Source organism: Oryctolagus cuniculus, chromosome 17, assembly GCF_964237555.1.
Source record: "Oryctolagus cuniculus chromosome 17, mOryCun1.1, whole genome shotgun sequence".
Lineage (NCBI taxonomy): Eukaryota > Metazoa > Chordata > Mammalia > Lagomorpha > Leporidae > Oryctolagus > Oryctolagus cuniculus.
This window is the reverse complement of record NC_091448.1, coordinates 31982189-32001923: the sequence shown is the minus strand read 5'-3', so window position 1 is coordinate 32001923 and position 19735 is coordinate 31982189. Positions and strand designations below refer to the sequence as shown.

General features: G+C 42.9%; 1 protein-coding gene across 1 annotated transcript in view; it reads right to left on the bottom strand.

Annotated features, from left to right (window-relative positions):
* ANKFN1 (ankyrin repeat and fibronectin type III domain containing 1) overlaps positions 1 to 19735 on the bottom strand; it is a 522795-nt gene that overhangs the window by 157856 nt on the left and 345204 nt on the right. The window contains exon 5 of the mRNA XM_051825489.2: positions 266 to 467. Within this exon, the coding sequence (XP_051681449.2) occupies positions 266 to 467 (202 nt within the window). The remainder of the gene's footprint in view (positions 1 to 265; positions 468 to 19735) is intronic.

The window sequence follows — 19735 nt, the reverse complement described above, 5'->3', positions numbered from 1 at the left end:
ACTTATTCTAAGACTCCCTGTTTGTCAAACTGCTATTTTTGTGGGGTTAATTAAGGGAAAAGAAAGAGAATGAATTTAAGAGAAAGAGAAAATTTTATAATCACCCATTCTTCGCTAGCAATATAGATAAGTCATAATTCTGGCTTTACCTTACTATTCCAGTATTTAAAAAATTTCAAGAGCATTAGCTTCAGACATAAATGTGGGTCATCTTAAAAACAAATTGAACAAGTCAAACTGACATAAGAATAAAGAGTTTAATTACCACTGAGGTCTTTCTGAGACTCAGCCGATCAGTTCTTGTTCTGAAATAGGCCTCATCAAATGAAGAGTGGCTCCCTTTCAGTTTCTCGGACAGGTTCCTGTACAGGCGTTTGGCAGCATTGGGAGATGATGGGGCACTGTGTTTTTTTGACTGAGAAAGATGTAAATTCTGCATTTGTTGGGTCATTTTCATATGGCAGTTCCTAAGAATAGAAAAATCAGATATTGCATCATTTATACAACAGAACCTTAAATTGACAAAGAACTATATCATATCCAACAACCATCTGGAATCCTAATACAATATGATAGCTGGAAGGGACCTCAGAGACCATTCATACTATAAATGAGAGAGGGAAGTACGGGGGAAGGAAGCAGCTTGTTTATGGCCACAGAGCTAATTGGTGGCAGAAATGAAATGACAGTCTCTATTATTTAAACATATTCATCTACATATGAACATATATAAAGATATTCCAAAAAGTTCACAGAAAAATAGATCATTTTGTTACAAAAAATTCAAAATCTATGCAGTTTTTTAATAATACTGTTTTCCATGAATGTTTTGAAAAGACTTCATATATAATATGAACCACTCTACTCAGTCTTTTATCTCTATCCCAGTTGAGGATATGTCTTAATTCATAACTTAGGGATCTGTTTCTCTTGGACATATGTAACTGGTTCTATTTGGCTCCTCATGGATACTGGCCTCTTTAGGGTGGGTAAGAAAGTGTGGTTGCTTCCCTTGAGGTTGCAGTTAATTGTTCCTTTCATCTGAGACTTGATGAACTACCCTCATTTTAAGAGTTGGAAAATTTGTTCCCTGACCCCAGGGCACTCACAGCTGGCATTCTCCAAGTAGGACTTGGAGAGATCCAGAAACCTCTCTCTCTCTCTTTAAAGATTTATTTATTGATTTGAAGTTAGAGTTACAGAGAGAGAGAGAGAGAGAGAGAGAGAGTTCTTCCATCTGCTGGTTCACTCTCCAGGTGGATGCAATGACCAGGGCTGAATCAAGCTGAAGCTGGGAGCCAGGTTCATATGGGTCTCCTACATGGGTAACAGGGGCCTGAACTCTTGGGCCATCTTTTTCCACTGGTTTTCCCAGACCATTTGCAGGGAGCTGGATCATAAGTGAAGCAGCTGGACTTGAACCAGTGCCCATATGAGACACTGGTGTTGCAGACAGCTTTACCAGCCACACTGCAATGCTGGCCCCTCAGAAATCTCTTCACCAGGTCCCTTCCAATGTCACACAAGATACCATTTTCTACACAATCATGCTATTTAAAAAACTATCTATATTTTGGACATTGCTGCTGACATACTGACATACTGATGCTACCAAGGCTGTGACTGCCAGGCAAGTGAATGCGTACTGGATATACAAATGCAAGAGTGAAATAACTAGCCCAAGCATTTCATGCAAAGAGCCTGCATTCCTGGTGCAGCCTCTGGTGTGCTTGGTCCAGGACTCTCAGGAGCTTACTTCTGGCTTCCCACTACCTCTCCTCAAATTTTGAATGGAGTCTTCATTTGTAATGCTGCCATTGCTATTTGGCTGTGACCTTTAGGTTGTCTATAGATTTGTTTCCAAAGATTTATTTATTTATTTGAAAGGCAGAGAGACACACGGGGAAGATGGAGGGAGGGAGGCAGAGGAAACGCCCCTATCTGCTGGTTTACTCCCCCAAATATCCAGAGCAGCTGGGCTTGGCTGAGTTGGAGCCAGGAACATCATTCTTGTTTCCAGCATGTACGGTAGAAACCCAGCCAGCTGGAACAGTACTGCTGCCTTCCAGGATCAGCGTTAGCATGGAGCTAGTGTCAGAAGCTCAAGCTGGGCACCAAACCAAGCTGCTCTGATGTGGGACCCGGACAGCGTAATTGCCATCTTAACCACCTGCCAAATCCCTACCCCAAATCTAAAGTCTTCAGCCTCATACACAACTGCTTATCTCTGCAGTCACGATTCCTATTTTACTTTTACCCATTATGTGTTAGTCTTTGTGACCTTCTTGTTGAAATAGTTGAAAGTGTTTCCTAAGTCTAGGTCTTTGCATGTATTGCTTTATATGTGCTCGAATTCTATCTCTGCCTCATCACCTTGGAAATGATTATTGATCTATGGTCAAGTTGTCTCTGATATTTCAAGGCTGGTTTACTGGTTTCTTTACTCATTCACTTAGTGTGTGCCTCTATCGTAAATATTTTATTGTGCTAGGATTCTCTGGCCTTCTGTCTTTCAGCTAGTCTATATATTATGTTAGAGTAAGGTCTGCAAAGTCTTTAATTTTTATATCCATAGCACCTTAAATGTGCCTGTCTCATGAAAAAAGGAATACAGCACAGATTAGGTTATGAATTTATTCTCTTCTACCTCCTAATTCTATAATCTTGAACAAGTTACTTAACATATCCAAGTCTCATTGCTCTTCCTTATGGTTGTGAGAATTTGATGTATGTATGTAAATATAAAATGTGTGATGTATGTAAAGAGCTAAGTATATAGGAAGACTCATGGTGGCTAATGTTTTTGTTATAGAAGGCACTTAATAGATACTTCCAAATAAATAAGTGTTCATATGAGATACACCAGGAAATTATCTATAAGGTTCATTTAGTCTTCATGCCTGTGAACAGGGTTCTTTGTTATTTTAGTATCAATTAACCATGATTCACTTTCACTTTAACAAGTGGATGTCCATCTTCATTACACTGTTAAATAGCCTTGGGCATCTGTCTCTCTGGCTTGCAACTTCCTCTGAGGCAGAAGGATTCCCTTCCTTTCAAGGTGATCAGACCTAATCAGTCTTTGTCATGTATTTTAGGTCCTGCCCAGTCTTAGCTAAACAGACATATTTATACTTCAGAAATGATGCATACTATTATCTGCAATGTATATGTATGTGTGGGTGTGTTTATAAACAAATATCTAATACTCTTTTATTTTCACAAAAGCATGGATGGAGAGGGTAGGTGATTTGGCATTTTTTTCTTTCCATCTACAAATCCATTAATTTTGACTCAGCAGCAACTCAACAGGTTTTATCTGATTTCTTTCTTTACAGTCCCACAGAAATTTCAGATTGATATGCAAAGCTGGCTCATATGGGCATTGCCTTAACCTCCTCCCTTTTGCCTTGTGTTTCTAGCCTTTTCCTTCAGCATGTATTGCCCCAGTTCAAGCCATCTGTCTTGTCTACATCATTATCATTCCCAAAATAACTCTGCATTCTTTTGTATCTCCCACAATGCCCAAGAGTCCAGTAAATAAATTCTTGTCGATTGATTGAATTCCACTGACTTGCCCTCTAGCTGATGACACCTACCCACATGGTCCCTTTTGTCTTTGCTCATCTCCCATCTGTTCCCTTCATTCAAAATAGGTTGATTTTCTCTGTCTCTTTGACTTCCTCTCGTACTCTGCCAGCTGTCCCTTTCTTCCAGGCTACTCCTTTGCATGTTTCTACTCTTCTGGCTTTCATCGATCATTATGTTTTCTTTTTCTCCTGTATATTTAAAATGTTGTCAGATGAGACATAGGGAGAAAGACAATTTTCTGTTATCTGTTCTTATAACTGCATGCGCCTCCCAAGTAACTTTGCACTTAGAGTTTTAACACTGTGATTAGGGACAGCAAGTGAAAATCAGAGTGTAACTTTGCCCATGGAATTTGGCAGAATTAGGCTTGAATCTTCAGTCCACATGACTATTGGCAACTTATTTAAATATTGTGAGTTTTTGTAATTTATATGAGGGTTCTTCAAAAATACATGAGAAATGGAATTAAAAGATTATGTTGGTGCAAAAATTTTTTTTGAAACTTTTTTTTCCCATAACACACATTTGCCACAAACTTTTTGAAGACCATGTGTAGGTATGGGTTTTTCAAAATTTTATTACACTATTTATTACAGCATTTAGTTTTTATTTAATAAAAATGCAAATTTAAGTATTTTGGTTTGTGTCTTTTAGTAACTTTGGGTAAGGCAGAAATACAAGTGAACTGTTGGAATGGAACAAATGTAAATAAAAAGTTATAAAAACAAAGAAAACGGAATGAATTGAAAATGTAAAATGAAGTAGTAGTGCTAAGATTGAATTTATCTGAATACAAGACACTCAAATGTTTACTTTTCCTAACAAAAGACAAAATTATCCTAATTGAATTTTAAAAAACCCACTTACAAGTAATATACCTAAATAAACATTTCACATAAAGAGATTAAAAATAAAAGAATAGCACATCAGTGGAAATGTCAGACAAAATCTCCAAAAAGCCTCTCCTCCATAAAAACAATGAGGATAGTAGCAAAATCATCAGAATTAATGTTAGAATCCTGGAAATTAACCAAAGGCTTGTAGCAGTTCATGAAATATCTTTTCAAGAAAAGTAGGTGAATTCAGTAAGAACAGAAAGCTTCGTAGCATTTTAATTCACAATATTCCCATCTATCCCAGGTTTGTGATTGGTCTGAAAACTACCAGATAACATATGTGGTAAAAACAGTAGCCAGCCATTGGGGCCAGCGCCATGGCTCACTTGGCTAATCCTCTGCCTGCAGCACTGGCATCCCATATGGGCACCAGGTTCTAGTCCTGGCTGCTCCTCTTACAGTCCAGCTCTCTGCTCTGGCCCGGGAGGGCAGTGGAGGATGGCCCAAGTCCTTGGGTACCTGCACCTGCATGGGAGACCAGGAGGAAGTGCCTGGCTTCTGGTTTTGGATTGGCATAGCTCCGGCCGTGGTGGCCATTTCGGGGGTAAACCGAGGGAAGGAAGACCTTTCTCTCTGACTCACTCTCTGTCTATAACTCTACCTGTCAAATAAATTAAAAAAAAAAAAATAGTAGCCAGCCAGCCACTGGAGTGAGCAGGATGGGGTTGGGGTATCTTCAAAAGTCCATTTATAAAGAACTCTTTTTTCAACCTGATAGTTCCCTGGGAAACTCCATTCACAAGACTTGTCTGACTCAAAACTACCCAAGAGCCTCTTCCTCTGGGGTGTTTGTCAAAAACGAACATCAACAATTGTTTAATAATTGTATAATATTGTTTAAAAGCTTGGAAATGAGCTGTTTATAGAGAACTTTGAAAGGTTCTGACATATCCCTGGGAATCTAGCAAACCACATGCATGCCCAGGGCTGAGAACATGCTAAGCAAAGACCTGAGAATATCCTAAGCCCTCATCTCTCTCTCCCTCAAGACTCAGTGCAAGCAAGTAGTGAAGACTAAAGCAGGGTTGTCAACTATGCCACTGAGTGTTGAAAATGTGCCCCAGCATAACACAGGGCTCTTTAGCAAAGACTAGAAGACCTAGTGGTTCCAGGTTTGTAGCTTTGGGATCCGCATGGAAGGAAGGCCTATACTTCTGGGAATGGAGAAGTCCCTACCTGTACTTCCGGGGAAGTAAAGTCCTTGTCAAGGTCCCCACGGGTGCCTAAAGGTCAACCAATGAGGATCAGACCTGCCTCAACCTTTAACCCCCATGCCCTGAATCTATAAAAGCAGCAACTCCCGATCTCTGACGTGCGACTTCCCCAGCCCCCACTCTGTTGCTCTGTTGGGACCTGGGAACCTCGCCCGGGAGCAGAATCTCAATAAAAGCCTGTGAATTAATTCATTTGTCTGCCTGGAAAGATTTGTTACGCGCCGGACACCTTGCAGATGGTGCTGAAACCGGGGAGCTGAGGGTGCATGCCTCCACTTTCTGGGTTCGAGGCCCCCTCACTCCTTGAGCCTGTCTGGTGCCGCATGCTGACTACAGACCATGCTCGACCAACTGTAAGTAACTCCTTCCTTGCTCTCCCTCCCTCCTCTGGATTGGTCCAGTCTCTGTGATCTCTGGCTAGCTTTCAGTCAGGACAGAGACCAAATCGTGCGCACGTGGGCTCTGTTCTCTGCTGTTTAGCCTCCAGTGGCTGTGGAGATGTCCCACCACTGGCTTGGCTCCGTAGAGGACTGACCTCTAATCCATCTACTGAAGTCCGGGATAGGGGACGCCTTGACCGAATTTCAGTAGATCTGGGCTACCGGGGAGACTATGGGATCTGGCCAATCCCGAGGGTGGGATTCAAAATGCCCCCTGGCCTGCCTTCTAAAGAACTTGAAGAAACTGGGACTGGCCCAGAACCTACAGTGTAAACACCTAATCTTCTACTCCACCCAGGCATGGCCTAATTATGTACTTGACAACGGATCTACGTGCCCCCCCAGGGAACCTTCGATCCCAAGGTCCTCACCGACCTTGAGAATTTCTGCCACAGGGAGAGAAAATGCTCAGGCTTTCTGGGACCTTCGCTCCCACCCTATTCTCTTTTCCTCCTGTTCCACGGCCCAGGTCTTGCTGGCCAGGACCACAGCCTCACCTCCTAAGGACCCCTCTTCTGTGTTACTGCCAAACTCTCTACCCTCCACCTTTTCGGACCCTCCTGAGTTCCTGGGGACCCCACAGCTATCCAGGAACTTCCCTCCCCCATATGTGCATTCTTCTGCTCCGCCATGTCCCACCCCTCCCTCTGGTTCCTCACTGCCATGTTCTGCCCCTCCCCCTGCCCCCTGGCCGCCATGTTCTGTTCCGCCCCTGAAACCGGTCCTTCATCTAATCCCACTTTCACCATAACCTGTGATGAACCCCTTTCCCCATTACCTATGACTGGCACCCAGGTGATATTGCCGTTGCCCATAAGCACGCACACATGATCACATGACCAGAAGCCCCGACACCTCCTCCCACTTCAAGAGGTGGCTGGAGCTGAAGGAATTGTGTGTGTTCATGTTCCATTTGCACTACAAGACCTAGCACAGATCGAGGAAAGACTAGGATCCTTTTCAGAAGATTCAACTAGGTTCATAAAAGAGTTTAGATACCTTTCTCAAACATACGACCTCACCTGGAAGGACCTTGATATTATCCGCTCCTCCTCTCTCACTTCTGAGGAACGGGTACAGGTCCGTCAGGCTGCCCGAGATGAGGCCAACAAGACCCGATTAACTGATCCCACTCTCCCAGCAGGAGCCCAGGCGGTACCAGAGGTGGAGCCAGGGTGGGGCTACCAGGAAGGACAGGCGGGAAGACAAAACGTGGCCAATATGATAAGATACTTATTGGTCGCCATGTACACTGTCACCCACAAGGTGGTCAATTTTGATAGGCTTCCAGAGGTCACCCAGGACCCGGGAGAAAACCCAGCTCTTTTTTTAAACAGGCGCACTGAGGCCCTAACTAAGTTTACTAAACTGGATCCTCATTCCCCCTTGGGGACGGCGATTCTGGCCTTTCATTTCATTTCCTAGTCTGCCCCTGATATCAGAAAAAAACTAAAAAGGGTGGAGGATGGTCCAGAGACCCCCATTAGAGACCTTGTAAAGTTAGCTTTCAAGGTCTATAACACTCGGGAAGAGGCAGCTGAGCAGGCACAACAGGCCAGGATGCAGAAAAAGGTCACACTCCAGACTCAGGCCCTGGTGGCAGCCCTGCAGCCAGTGGAGGGAAGAGGGGTCAAGGGCAACCAGCCCCCCGGGGCATGCTTCAAGTGTGGACAAGAGGGACATTGGGCTTGAGCATGCCCCAACCCTCGCACACCCACCTGGCCATGCCCCACAAGTGGCCAACCGGGCCACTGGAATAGCGACTGTCCCAGGGGAGGCCTGACTCCTGCGCCTCTACGTGGAAGCCCGACTCCCCGAGAGGACTCCATGCTACAACTGCTGGGGATGGCCGAAGACTGACAGAGCCCAGACCCCTATCACCCTTGCCAAGCCCAGGGTAATGCTCCAGGTAGTGGGTAAGTCCACAGAATTCCTGGTGGATACGGGGGCTACCTATTCTGTTCTGCCGGCCTATGCAGGCCCACTCCTGCCCTCCTCAATTTCTGTAATGGGGATTGATGGGACTCCTTCCCACCCTAGGTGCATGCCAGACTTGCCTTGTCAATTGGAAGACCACCCATTCTCCCACTCCTTCCTGGTCATCCCTTCCTGCCTGGTCCCCCTACTGGGATGGGACATTCTATTCCAAATGGGCTCCAGTCTCCAGATTTTACCGCAACAACCTTCAGCTGCTCTCCTACTCCGTCTGATCACTTCTCTAACCTCTCCCACCCCTTCCCTTGATTCATCAAACACCCAATGGCCAATTTCTCCCACAAAAGTCAACCCTTGAGTATAGGATTTGCCAGTGGTGGCAACCCACCACCAGCCAGCCCTTATTAAACTCCAGGAGGACACGCCATACTCTAACCGACCCCAATTCCCCATTTCTGAAACTCACAGACGTGGCCTTAAACCCATCATTGACAGGCTCCTCCAACAAATCTCCTAATACCCACTAACTCCTCCTGTAACACGCCCATACTCCCAGTACGAAAACCGTCAGGTGAGTATAGACTAGTCCAAGACCTCCGCCTGGTCAATGCCACAGTTATTCCTATCCACCCAGTGGTGCCTAATCCCTATACACTGCTATCACAGGTTCCCCCCCACCAAAACCTCCCACTTCACAGTACTAGACCTTAAAGATGCCTTCTTTATTCCTTTACACCCTGATTCTCAATATCTATTTGCCTTCACCTGGACAGACCCAGACACACACCAGGCCTGACAGTTGACGTGGACCGTGCTCCCCCAGAGGTTCTGAGATAGCCCCCACATATTTGGATTGTCAATAAGCAATCTGCAACTGGCACCCCCATTTCTCTATTCTAAGCCCAACTTGTTCTCTCATTTATCTGTTCTCTTCAAAGTAGGAAACTAATTCTATTCTGTAGGACTCTCCAAGATGCACAATTTGATTTTTAGTTCTTATAAAAGGGATGGCTAACATTTTCTGTAATAATGGAATAGCCAAAATGAAAGCTTAAATTATAATTTCACAGATAGATCTACTTTGCCATCAGCAAAGTAAACAGGGAAGACCTCCCTTTCAGATAAAAAAAAAGGGTAAGAAAGTTTTAAAGTGAGGGCATAGCTTTCCTCATGGGCATTATCTACCTCAGAAAAACCACTATCAGAACATGCCTGTGGCTGGCGCTGTGGCTCAACAGGCCAATCCTCTGCCTAGCGGCACCGGCACACCAGGTTCTAGTCCTGGTCGGGGCGCTGGATTCTGTCCCGGTTGTTCCTCTTCCAGGCCAGCTCTCTGCTGTGGCCCGGGAGTGCAGTGGAGGATGGCCCAAGTGCTTGGACCCTGCACCCCATGGGAGACCAGGAGAAGCACCTGGCTCCTGCCTTCAGTTCAGCGCGGTGCACCGGTTGCGGCGCACCAGCCGCGGTGGCCATTGGAGGGTGAACCAGCGGCAAGGGAAGACCTTTCTCTCTGTCTCTCTCTCTCACTGTCCACTCTGCCTGTCAAAAAAAAAAAAAAAAAAAAAAAAAAAAAAAAAAAGCAAAAAACACCAAGCCTATGACTATACACTTCTAGTTTAGATCACAGAGATTAGAGATGGGACTTGAGCACCCCCTTGACTTGCATCCTCTGATCTGCTTTAACAAAAACCAGGAGGAAAAGAAAGCTAGGCATCAGAAATGTAAAGATAGGTGGCAGGCCTATTATTGGCTGTTCTGTACAGTGATCTGCCCTCAAGGAGACCCAACAGGCCAGTCCACTGCAGTGGCTTTCAGTGTGGTAAGCCTGGGCTTCAGCAGAAATCAGCTTGTGAAGAGCCCTGGCAGCTCTGCCAGCCAAGAGTTGGATCACTGGAAATAGACCTGCCCTGGAGTCGAAGGACTTTAAGTCAGAGCCACAGATCTTATTGGCTCTAAGCTGAAGAGCCCTTCACTTGGCCCAGCTTCCAAGGTGAACACTGCTGCTGAGAGAAGATGGCCAAGTAGGGTCAGCAACATTGCAGGCAGAAGTGTAAATTTCTTGTTAGAGATGCCACCTGCCTTTACCTGACCAGCTCTCCTCCCAGGCCAGGTAGGTAATGGAAGTCAACAGGGTGCCTTCCCCATGGAGGTTCACACCTCCCTTAGGATGTAACCTGTGTGAAGAGATAAGTCTGGGCCTCTTAACTTACAAGGTCTAAAACCCACCAGATTATTTTCAAGCCCCTTCTGTCAGGTTCTATTTGTCTCTCCATCAGAAAACTTAGTTGTGGTCTTGAGTGCTCTAATAATGACTCTGTCCTTTGTTCTAGACTCTGTCTAGCCCACTTGGATCTAATTCCTTTGTAATAATAACCTCTACTCTAACATCAATGGCTCGGCTCCCAACCTGATGGTCCTCTCCTCCACTTAATGTTGTATGATTATTCAGAATTTCTCTACAGAAAGCCCCTCTACCTGCAAAAGTTGAGTGGCCTTTCTCCCTGTCTTGGCTGGGATCAGATTTAAACCACATCCATCAAACAATCCTCACAAGGGTCCAGAGACCCCCCTCATTTCCTCTCCTCTATGAAATCCTTTCATTACTTGGTTAATGCCACTCTTAGGATCATTGGTTGCTATTCTCACTCTGACTTGTATACTACAGTGTCTAAGTGTTTACAGGAGGTGATAATGGAATGAACCAAGGCCTTCAGCAACCAGGCAGTCAACCAGATGCTTCTCCATCCATACATGCCTGTCCCTGTGGAGCCCCAAGATACCCCCAGCAGGCCCCTGTAGACGATGTCCCCAGTCAGCAGGAAGTAGCCAGAGAGACTCATCATCGCCCCCTTTCCTATCATCAAAAGGTCGAGATGGTAGCTTTGGTATCTGCATGGAAGGAAGGCCTATACTTCCGGGAATGGAGAAGTCCCTACCTGTACTTCCGGGGAAGAAAAGTCCTTGTCAAGGTCCCCACGGGTGCCTAAAGGTCAACCAATGAGGATCAGACCTGTCTCAACCTTTAACCCCCATGCCCTGAATCTATAAAAGGAGCCCTCCAGATCACTGATGCGCGACTTCCCCAGCCCCCACTCTTGCTCTGTTGGGACCGGGGAATCTCACCCAGGAGCGGAATCTCAATAAAAGCCTGTGAATTAATTCATTTGTCTGCCTGGGAAGATTTGTTACGCACCGGACACCTAGCACAGGTATTTAAAGAAATCTCTGTTCAGTCATTAGCTGGCCACTAAGCTACACAGGCAAAAGCTTCAGTGGTCACATATGACAAAAATATGGACTTTACAAATTTAATTCTAGAAGATCACTAAGAAATAAGACTGGGAACTGGAGGTAATCTTATTTTTAGAATTCACATATTATTAAAAAATATTTTTCGCCGGCACCGTGGCTCACTAGGCTAATCCTCCGCCTTGCGGCACCAGCACACCAGGTTCTAGTCCTGGTCGGGGCACTGGATTCTGTCCCGGTTGCCCCTCTTCCAGGCCAGCTCTCTGCTGTGGCCCGGGAAGGCAGTGGAGGATGGCCCAAGTGCTTGGGCCCTGCACCCCATGGGAGACCAGGATAAGTACCTGGCTCCTGCCACCTGATCAGTGCAGTGCGCCGGCTGCGGTGGCCATTGGAGGGTGAACCAACGGCAAAGGAAGACCTTTCTCTCTGTCTCTCTCTCTCACTGTCCGCTCTGCCTGTCAAAAAATAAAAAAAATATATTTTTCAACAAAATATGGAATGAGCAAAGTGACAAAAAATTGTCCTATGTACAAGAAATAAAACAGTCAATAGAAATTTCCTCTGGACTAATCCTCCACCTAGCGGCGCCGGCACACCGGGTTCTAGTCCCGGTTGGGGTGCCGGATTCTGTCCCGGTTGCCCCTCTTCCAGGCCAGCCCTCTGCTGTGGCCAGGGAGTGCAGTGGAGGATGGCCCCAGTGCTTGGGCCCTGCACCCCATGGGAGACCAGGAGAAGTACCTGGCTCCTGCCATCAGATCAGCGCGGTGCGCTGGCCGCAGCGTGCTGGCCGCGGTGGCCATTGGAGGGTGAACCAACGGCAAAGGAAGACCTTTCTCTCTGTCTCTCTCTCTCACTGTCCACTCTGCCTGTCAAAAAAAAAAAAAAAAAAAAAAGAAATTTCCTCTGGAAATGCCCAAATGTTGGACTTTAAATTAGCTGTACAAATATGTTCAAAGAACTAGTTGAAATATGTCTAAAAATGATGTCTCACCAAATAGAGTATTAGTAAAGAGGCATAAAATATTAGATAAATCAAGAACTAAATAGGAATTCTTGAGTTAAATAGTAAAATAACAAGATGAAAAACTTACTAGAGGAGCTCACAGATTTGGGCAGGTAAAAAATAGAACCAGCACACTTGTAGATAAATCAATTGAGATCCAGTCTGAGAGGCAGAAACTGAACCAAAGAGAAGAAACATGTGCAGTCTTAGAGATCTGTGGGACACTGTCAAGTCTACCAACATACACATAATAGGAGTCCCTGAAGGAAAGGGGGAGGCAGAAAGGATATATGAAGAAATAATGGACAAATACTTTATAAACTTAAATGCTAAGTAGGATAAACTCACAGACATCCATACCTAGATAGAACATAATAATACTTTCAACAGCAGAAGTTAGAGAATCTTGAGAGCAGTAAGAGAGCAATGACTCATCACATACAAAGACTCCTCAAAAAGCTTTGCAGCTAATCACCAGAAATATGGAGGCCAGAAGGAAAGGGGGGTGACATACTCAAAGTGATGGAAGAAAAAGATGGTTTCTCAACCCAACAAAACTATACCTCAAAATGAAGGGGAAATGAAGATCCTGCCAGATAAACAAAAACTGAAGAGTTGTGATAGGAGGACTTGCCTACAACAAGTACTCATGAACTAATGGGAAACCATCAGGCTGCAATGAAAGAATGCTAGACTGAAAGTCAAATCCACAGGACGGAAGAAAGAGCATTAATAAGGAAATTGTAAAATAAAATATAAAAGGCAGTATAAATGTGAAAGTATATCCCTTGTTTGAGAAGTAGTTTCCTCCTTTCTGATTTAAGTTATGAAATGTAAACAAAATTAAGAAAACACTCGCATTTGTAACAGTGGCAGAGAGGTTAAAATACTTAGAAACAAATTTAACAAAGAAAATTTTTCCAAAGTGTTTTTGGAAAACTTCTTGATCTAAATAAATGGGAAACCATTCCTCCTTCATTGATCAGAAGACTTACTGTTGCTCAGCCAATGGGAGCCATCCACTAGAAACTGGAAAGCAAGGCAGTATTTACCCCTCTACTTCTGTTGGGTATCCCTTTCCATGCAGCTATTTTTTTTCCCCTACATTACAGACACAGAAATTGCTCCCTCCTTTTGTCCTTTCAGGCTTCACTATTCCTTATTGGTTTTATGTAATTTTCCCATTCTTTTGTAAATGTTCACATTCCTAACCTCCTTAGTTTCTGTGTTTGAATGTGCCATATTATTCTTGCTGGGATTCTGACTAAACTCTAGATGATCCATAAGAATGTCTTGAAAAAATGATAGCAATAGTACTATCTGAAACTTTAAAAAAAGAGACTAGGTTGTTGAATAAGATACTCAATGGGTAAAGTAGACATAGTTCTAGGAAGAGACTGGACAGGAAAACTATGTTTTGTTGTGTTAAATCTGGGATACCATCACTCTTTAGAGACCAACCTTTGTTAGCCAGTTCCACTGCAAAACTTAACAATTTAAGATCTATCATTATATTCTGTTCATCAACCCCAAGATAACCATGGTGGCTTTATGCACAGTATTAAAAATTAGTACTTTGATATAAGGCTTATAGAACCTTTGATTTTGACTTTCCTACTCAATAACTCTGTGACCTTAGCAAGTTATTTAGCTTCCTTGAATATAATTTTCCTCAGCATGAATGTTTTTCCTTATCTTAATAATTGTGGCATGGTGGCCATGCAGTAGTCTAAAAGGGAAATCAGTTTTAAACAAGAGAACACATTTAAACTGTTTAGCTGAGTGCCTAGAATAAGTACTCAATAAATATTAGCTGTTGTCTTGTTAACAGCTCTTTTGAGCTATAATTGACAGAATTTGATAAGCTTTGATTTACATGTGTATACTCATGAAACCATTGCCACCACCAAGGTAATGAACACATCCATTATCCTCAAAAGCTTCCCCCTGTCTCTTTGTAATTTTTCTCCTTTTCCGCATACTGAACTCTCTTCACTGTTCCTACTGTTCTGCTTTGTTATACTACACACTAGGTTTCATTTTCTGGAATTTCATACAAATGGAAGCATCAGTATGGATCCTTCTTTTTTTTTTTTTTTAAATCCAGCTTCCTCAGCTCAGCTTATTTTGAGATTTATACATATTATATGTATCAACAGTTCTTCATTTTTTGTTGCTAACTATCCCGTTGTGTGGATATACTTACACTACTATTTATTTGTCTATTTGTTAACTATTTACCTTAACAAGAAAAACTTAAGCCCATGGGATTTTCTTTTTTTTAAAAAAAGACTTTCTTTCTTTCTTTTTCTTTTTTTTTTTTTTTGGACAGAGAATTAGACAGTGAGAGAGAGAGACAGAGAGAAATGTCTTCCTTCCATTGGTTCACCCCCTAAATGTCCTCCACGGCTGGAGCTACGCTAATCCGAAGCCAGGAGCCAGGTGCTTCCTCCTGGTCTCCCATGGGGGTGCAGGAGCCCAAGCATTTGGGCCATCCTCCACTGCTCTCCTGGGCCACAGCAGAGAGCCGGCTGGAAGAGGAGCAACCGGGACCAGAACCCGGCACCCACATGGGATGCCAGCACCACAGGCGGAGGATTAACCAAGTGAGCCATGGTGCTGGCCCCAGGGATTTTCTTTAAATATCTTTTTTTGGGCTGTTTCTTGGCACAGCAGGTTAAAGCCCTGGCCTGTACTGCAGGCCTCCCATATGGGTTCCAGTTCGAATCCTGGCTGCTCCACTTTCCATCCAGCTCCCTGCTAATGTACCTAGAAAACAGCAGAGGATGGCCCAAGTCCTTGGGCCTCCTGCATCCACATGAGAGAGCTGGAAGAATCTCCTGACTCTTGGTTTGGCCTAGACCAACCCCAGTCATTGCAGCCATCTGGGGAGTAAACCAGCAGATAGAAGATCTCTCTCTTTTTCTGTATCTATCTCTCTCTGTAATTCTGCCTTTCAAATAAATTAAAATAAATCTTTAAAAAAATAGAAAATATCTTTTTGCTCCTTCAGAAAGGCATAAGGGACCTGAGCTCCAAAGAAAGGGAGCTTATTTTATTAAAGGTTCATTAAAGGTGAGGTGGTCTGTGCAACACAGGTAAAGGATCAGGGTTTAGGAGAGGATTAACTAGGAGGACACTGTTCATAGAAAGTTAATTTCAAGTTTTATGTTTTCTTTTTGTGGCATCCTAATCATTTCTCCTATTCTAAAGTATTTAATAAAAGTCATGTCAAATGTTACAGCCTAACAAACATTTAAGGAAGAACGTATACCTGTTCCACATAAAATTTCCCAAACTGTGGCCTCATTTGTAAAGCTAGCATTGCTCTGACACCAAAACCAGAAGGAAAGGCATCAAAGAAAAGCAAATTATGGACCAATGTCTTTCATAAGAATGGGGACAAAAATCCTCAACAAAATGTTAGCAGATAAAATCTAGCAATATATTAAAAGGATAATATACCACAAGTAGGCTGGGTTTATTCTAGCAAAGCAAAGTTAGTATAACATTCATCTCCCATCAATGGCAGTGCAATTCACTACATTAAGAGAATAAAAAATAAAAACCATTATGATTATGATAGATACAGAAAAAGCCATTAAATTTAATATACAACATCAGTCATTTTTTTTTTCTTGACAGGCAGAGTGGACAGTGAGAGAGAGAGAGAGAGAGAGAAAGGTCTTCCTTTGCTGTTGGTTCACCCTCCAATGGCCGCCGCGGCCAGCGCACTGCAGCCGGCGCACTGTGCTGATCTGAAGCCAGGAGCCAGGTACTTATCCTGGTCTCCCATGGGGTGCAGGGCCCAAGCACTTGGGCCATCCTCCATTGCACTCCCTGGCCACAGCAGAGAGCTGGCCTGGAAGAGGGGCAACTGGGACAGAATCCAGCGTCCCGACTGGGACTAGAACCTGGTGTGCTGGCGCCGCAAGGCAGAGGATTAGCCTAGTGAGCCACGGTGCCGGCCAACATCAGTCATTTTGAAAAGCTTTCAGGAATATAAGGGAAATTCTTCAACCTGATCAAGATGATCCACAAAAAACTATGGACAACAACATTCTTAATGATACCAAGTACATCCTCTTAGGATCAGAAACAAGGCAGTAATGTCCACAGCCTACCTTTTTAATTGTACTAGGACGTCTACCTATTGAAGTAACAGCAAAAAAATAATAAAAAGACACACACACATATATAAAAGAAAGACATGAGATAATCTTCAGTTTTAGATAACCTGACAGTTCGTATAGAAAATAGAATAATGTAAAAAAAAGTCTACTTAGGCGTACATATAATACAAAATGAAAACACTATTTACTGAAAAATATATTAACTAATGAAATGAGACCTAAATAAATACAGATATGTACTTGTACATGCATCAGAAGAATTACTATTTGTAAGGTGTCAGTTCTTCCAATTTGATCTATACCTTTGATGCAATTTCAATCAAAATTCTAGCAGGTTTGTTCTTTTGGAGAAATCAACAAGCTGATTCTAAAATTTTTACAGAAATGGGAAAGATCTAAAGTAGTCAAAAGAATTTTGAAGCATAGAAGTAAGAGCTGGAAGACATACTAGTGATTTCAAGTCTCTATGAAGTTATAGTAATTAAGACATATTGGATTTGTTTAAGGATAGCCATATAGATAAAGACAGTAGCATAATGGTAGAGATGTAGATGAATAAAATGGAATAGAGAACCCAGAAATAAACTGCACACATAAGATCAATTGATTTTTTTGAAATGTATCACAGTCATTCAATAGAGAAAAAGATAATCTCAACAGATAGTAGTGGAATGATGGGATATCTATATCCATAAAAACAAAAACTCAATAACCCTTAACCCCTACTTCATACCATATACAAAAATTAACTTGAAGAGCTCATAGACCTTAATGTAAGAGAAGAGCTATAAAAAAAAAACAGAGGAGGAAATCTTGGGAACATGCATAAGAAGATTTCAGAGGGGGAGACAAAGTAAAACAATAAAATAATTGGTAAATAAAAATAAAGTCCAAACAATAAAATAATTTGGGCTTCCTCAAAAATGCCTGCTCTTTGTAGTAGTACAGTGTGCTTTCAGATACACTGTGGAGACATTTGAAGGACATGTGAATACACATAGACCCAAGCTATAAAGGAAGAGTAACAGTAGAAGCTGATATTTGGCAAAGCTTAGAACATCCACATCCAAGAGTGAAATGATTGGGTTCAGTCGAGTCTGGGCTCTCCTTCTGGTTCTATCCTTCTGTCAATGCAAGCCCTAGAAAGGCTGCAGGTTTTGACTCAGGGACTTGGGTTCCTGCCACCCACATCGGAGGCCTGGATTGAACTCTGGGCTTCTGGCTTCTGCCTGTCCCAGCCCTGGCTGTTGGTGAGTGAAACTGCAGATGGAAGATCTATCTCTTTCTCTCTTATGTCCTCTGCCTTTTGGACAAAATGAAAATAAATAAATATATATATATATTTTAAAATTAAAAAAAAAAAAGACTGACAATAGACCGAGGAATCCAGCTCTGAAATGCCCAGAGCAGCCTGTGGAGAAAGATGCCTTCTCAAATTTACTCCATCAGCTACCAGTAGATAATTTTCTCCCACTGTTCTGTGGGCTTCCTGGAAGCCATCACCTACAAAAAGAAGTGCCTTCTTTGAAGCTAATGATATTTTAATTACCAACCTCTTTTATTTGTTTTCCTTTCTTCCTTGACTCATTTTCCTTTTTCCTTCCCTCTTCTTGCCCTGACTGTATCTTCCAATACTCAATACAGCATTCACAGTAGGTCCTAACCTCAAACTTTGTTTTTACAGGGTAAAAAATATAAGAACCATATTAGAAAGCAGGTGCTCATTCTAAGTACTCATTTTACAAACAAGAAAATTAAGGTCCAGAGTGGTTAGGTAACTTGTCCTAGATCTTACAACCAGTAAACAGAACAGCAGAGTTCAAACTCTGACTTCAAATCCCATGCTATTAACAACTTCTCTGTTATTATTCCTAAAGGACCTTGTTCTGGCTCCCTTTCAGCTTCTTCTTTTAGATCTTGGTCCTGAAGATAAGGCTTCTTGACATCAGGATGAGTTTTGGCACTACCAGAGTTTGCAGGTCATTGGTGGCTTGGTTGTGAAACTTTCTTTGTATATTTCCACCACAAAAAAATATCTGAGTCAGTGTGGATGAAGGGCAGTTGTAGGACATGGCATATTAGAAATTGGAACTCTAGCCATTCTTGACAGCTGGGTAGACAGATACATTCAGTGAAGGGAACATTTCTGACTGGGACAAGATTGTTCTTCAGGCTGTTATATGAACTAGGGGACCTTCAGGCTTCAACTTACCCATCACTAGACAGAAAAGAAAGTGTGACCCCATCCATTCCTCACCTGCTGCTAACATGACAGGTGTGTTTTTGATTGTTAAAGAGTGGCTGATTCTATTACAGTGTTGGCATAGAACATGATGAAAGCAACCTTTCTGGTTCTCCTGCACTTTTATATGTGAACATTCTCATAGGTGTTTAGTGATTTTGAAAAGTTAGCTGGGAACTACAGTGAATTTTGAGATTTGAAAGCTTATGTAGAGAAAGAAGATGTAAAGACGGTATTAATTCTATAGCTGAACACTTAAATTATCTACTTTGAAACCTACCTATCCTGTGATAGATCCTGGGGACTCAAAGGTCAAAGAGAGTCCAGGCACGGGCATTTGGTGCGGCAGTGAGGATGCTACTTGAAACTCCTACATCTCATATCAGAGTGCCTGGTTTAAGTCCTGATTCCTGTGCTTCCAACCCAGCTTCCTGTTAATGTGCACCCTGGGAAGGCAGCAGATAATGGCTCAAGTACTTAGGTCTCTGTCACCTATGTGGAAGACCCACATTGAGTTCTAGGCTCCTGCCTTCAGCCTGACCTAGGCCTGCTTGTTGCAGGGCATTTGCAGGAGTAAATCAGCAGATAGCAGTTCTCTGTCTGTATATCACTGTTTTGCCTCTCTACCTTTCAAATAAAATGACAATAAATACATAAATATTTAAAAAAATATAATCCAACATAGGTTAACCTACTGTCATCCTAGACTTCCCAGGATGGAGGGATTTCAGTACTAAAACTGGGGAAATTCTAGGAAAATTTAAATGAGTTGGTTATAGTGCCTGTCTCCAAGGAGCTCATAGGCCAGAAAGGAAGACAGTTATGTAAATGTATAGTTATGAAATAGTATGTTATCTGAAATCATGGACTAGTAACATAGCTATACTTCTGTAGCACTTTCTGGGAGCCAGTACCACCTAGAATAATGCCTGTCGTAGTTTGGGCTGCTACAATAAAATACCATAAACTGGTATTATAAACTGGCAGATTATAAACAATAGAAATTTATTTCCTGCAGTTTTGGAGGCTGGG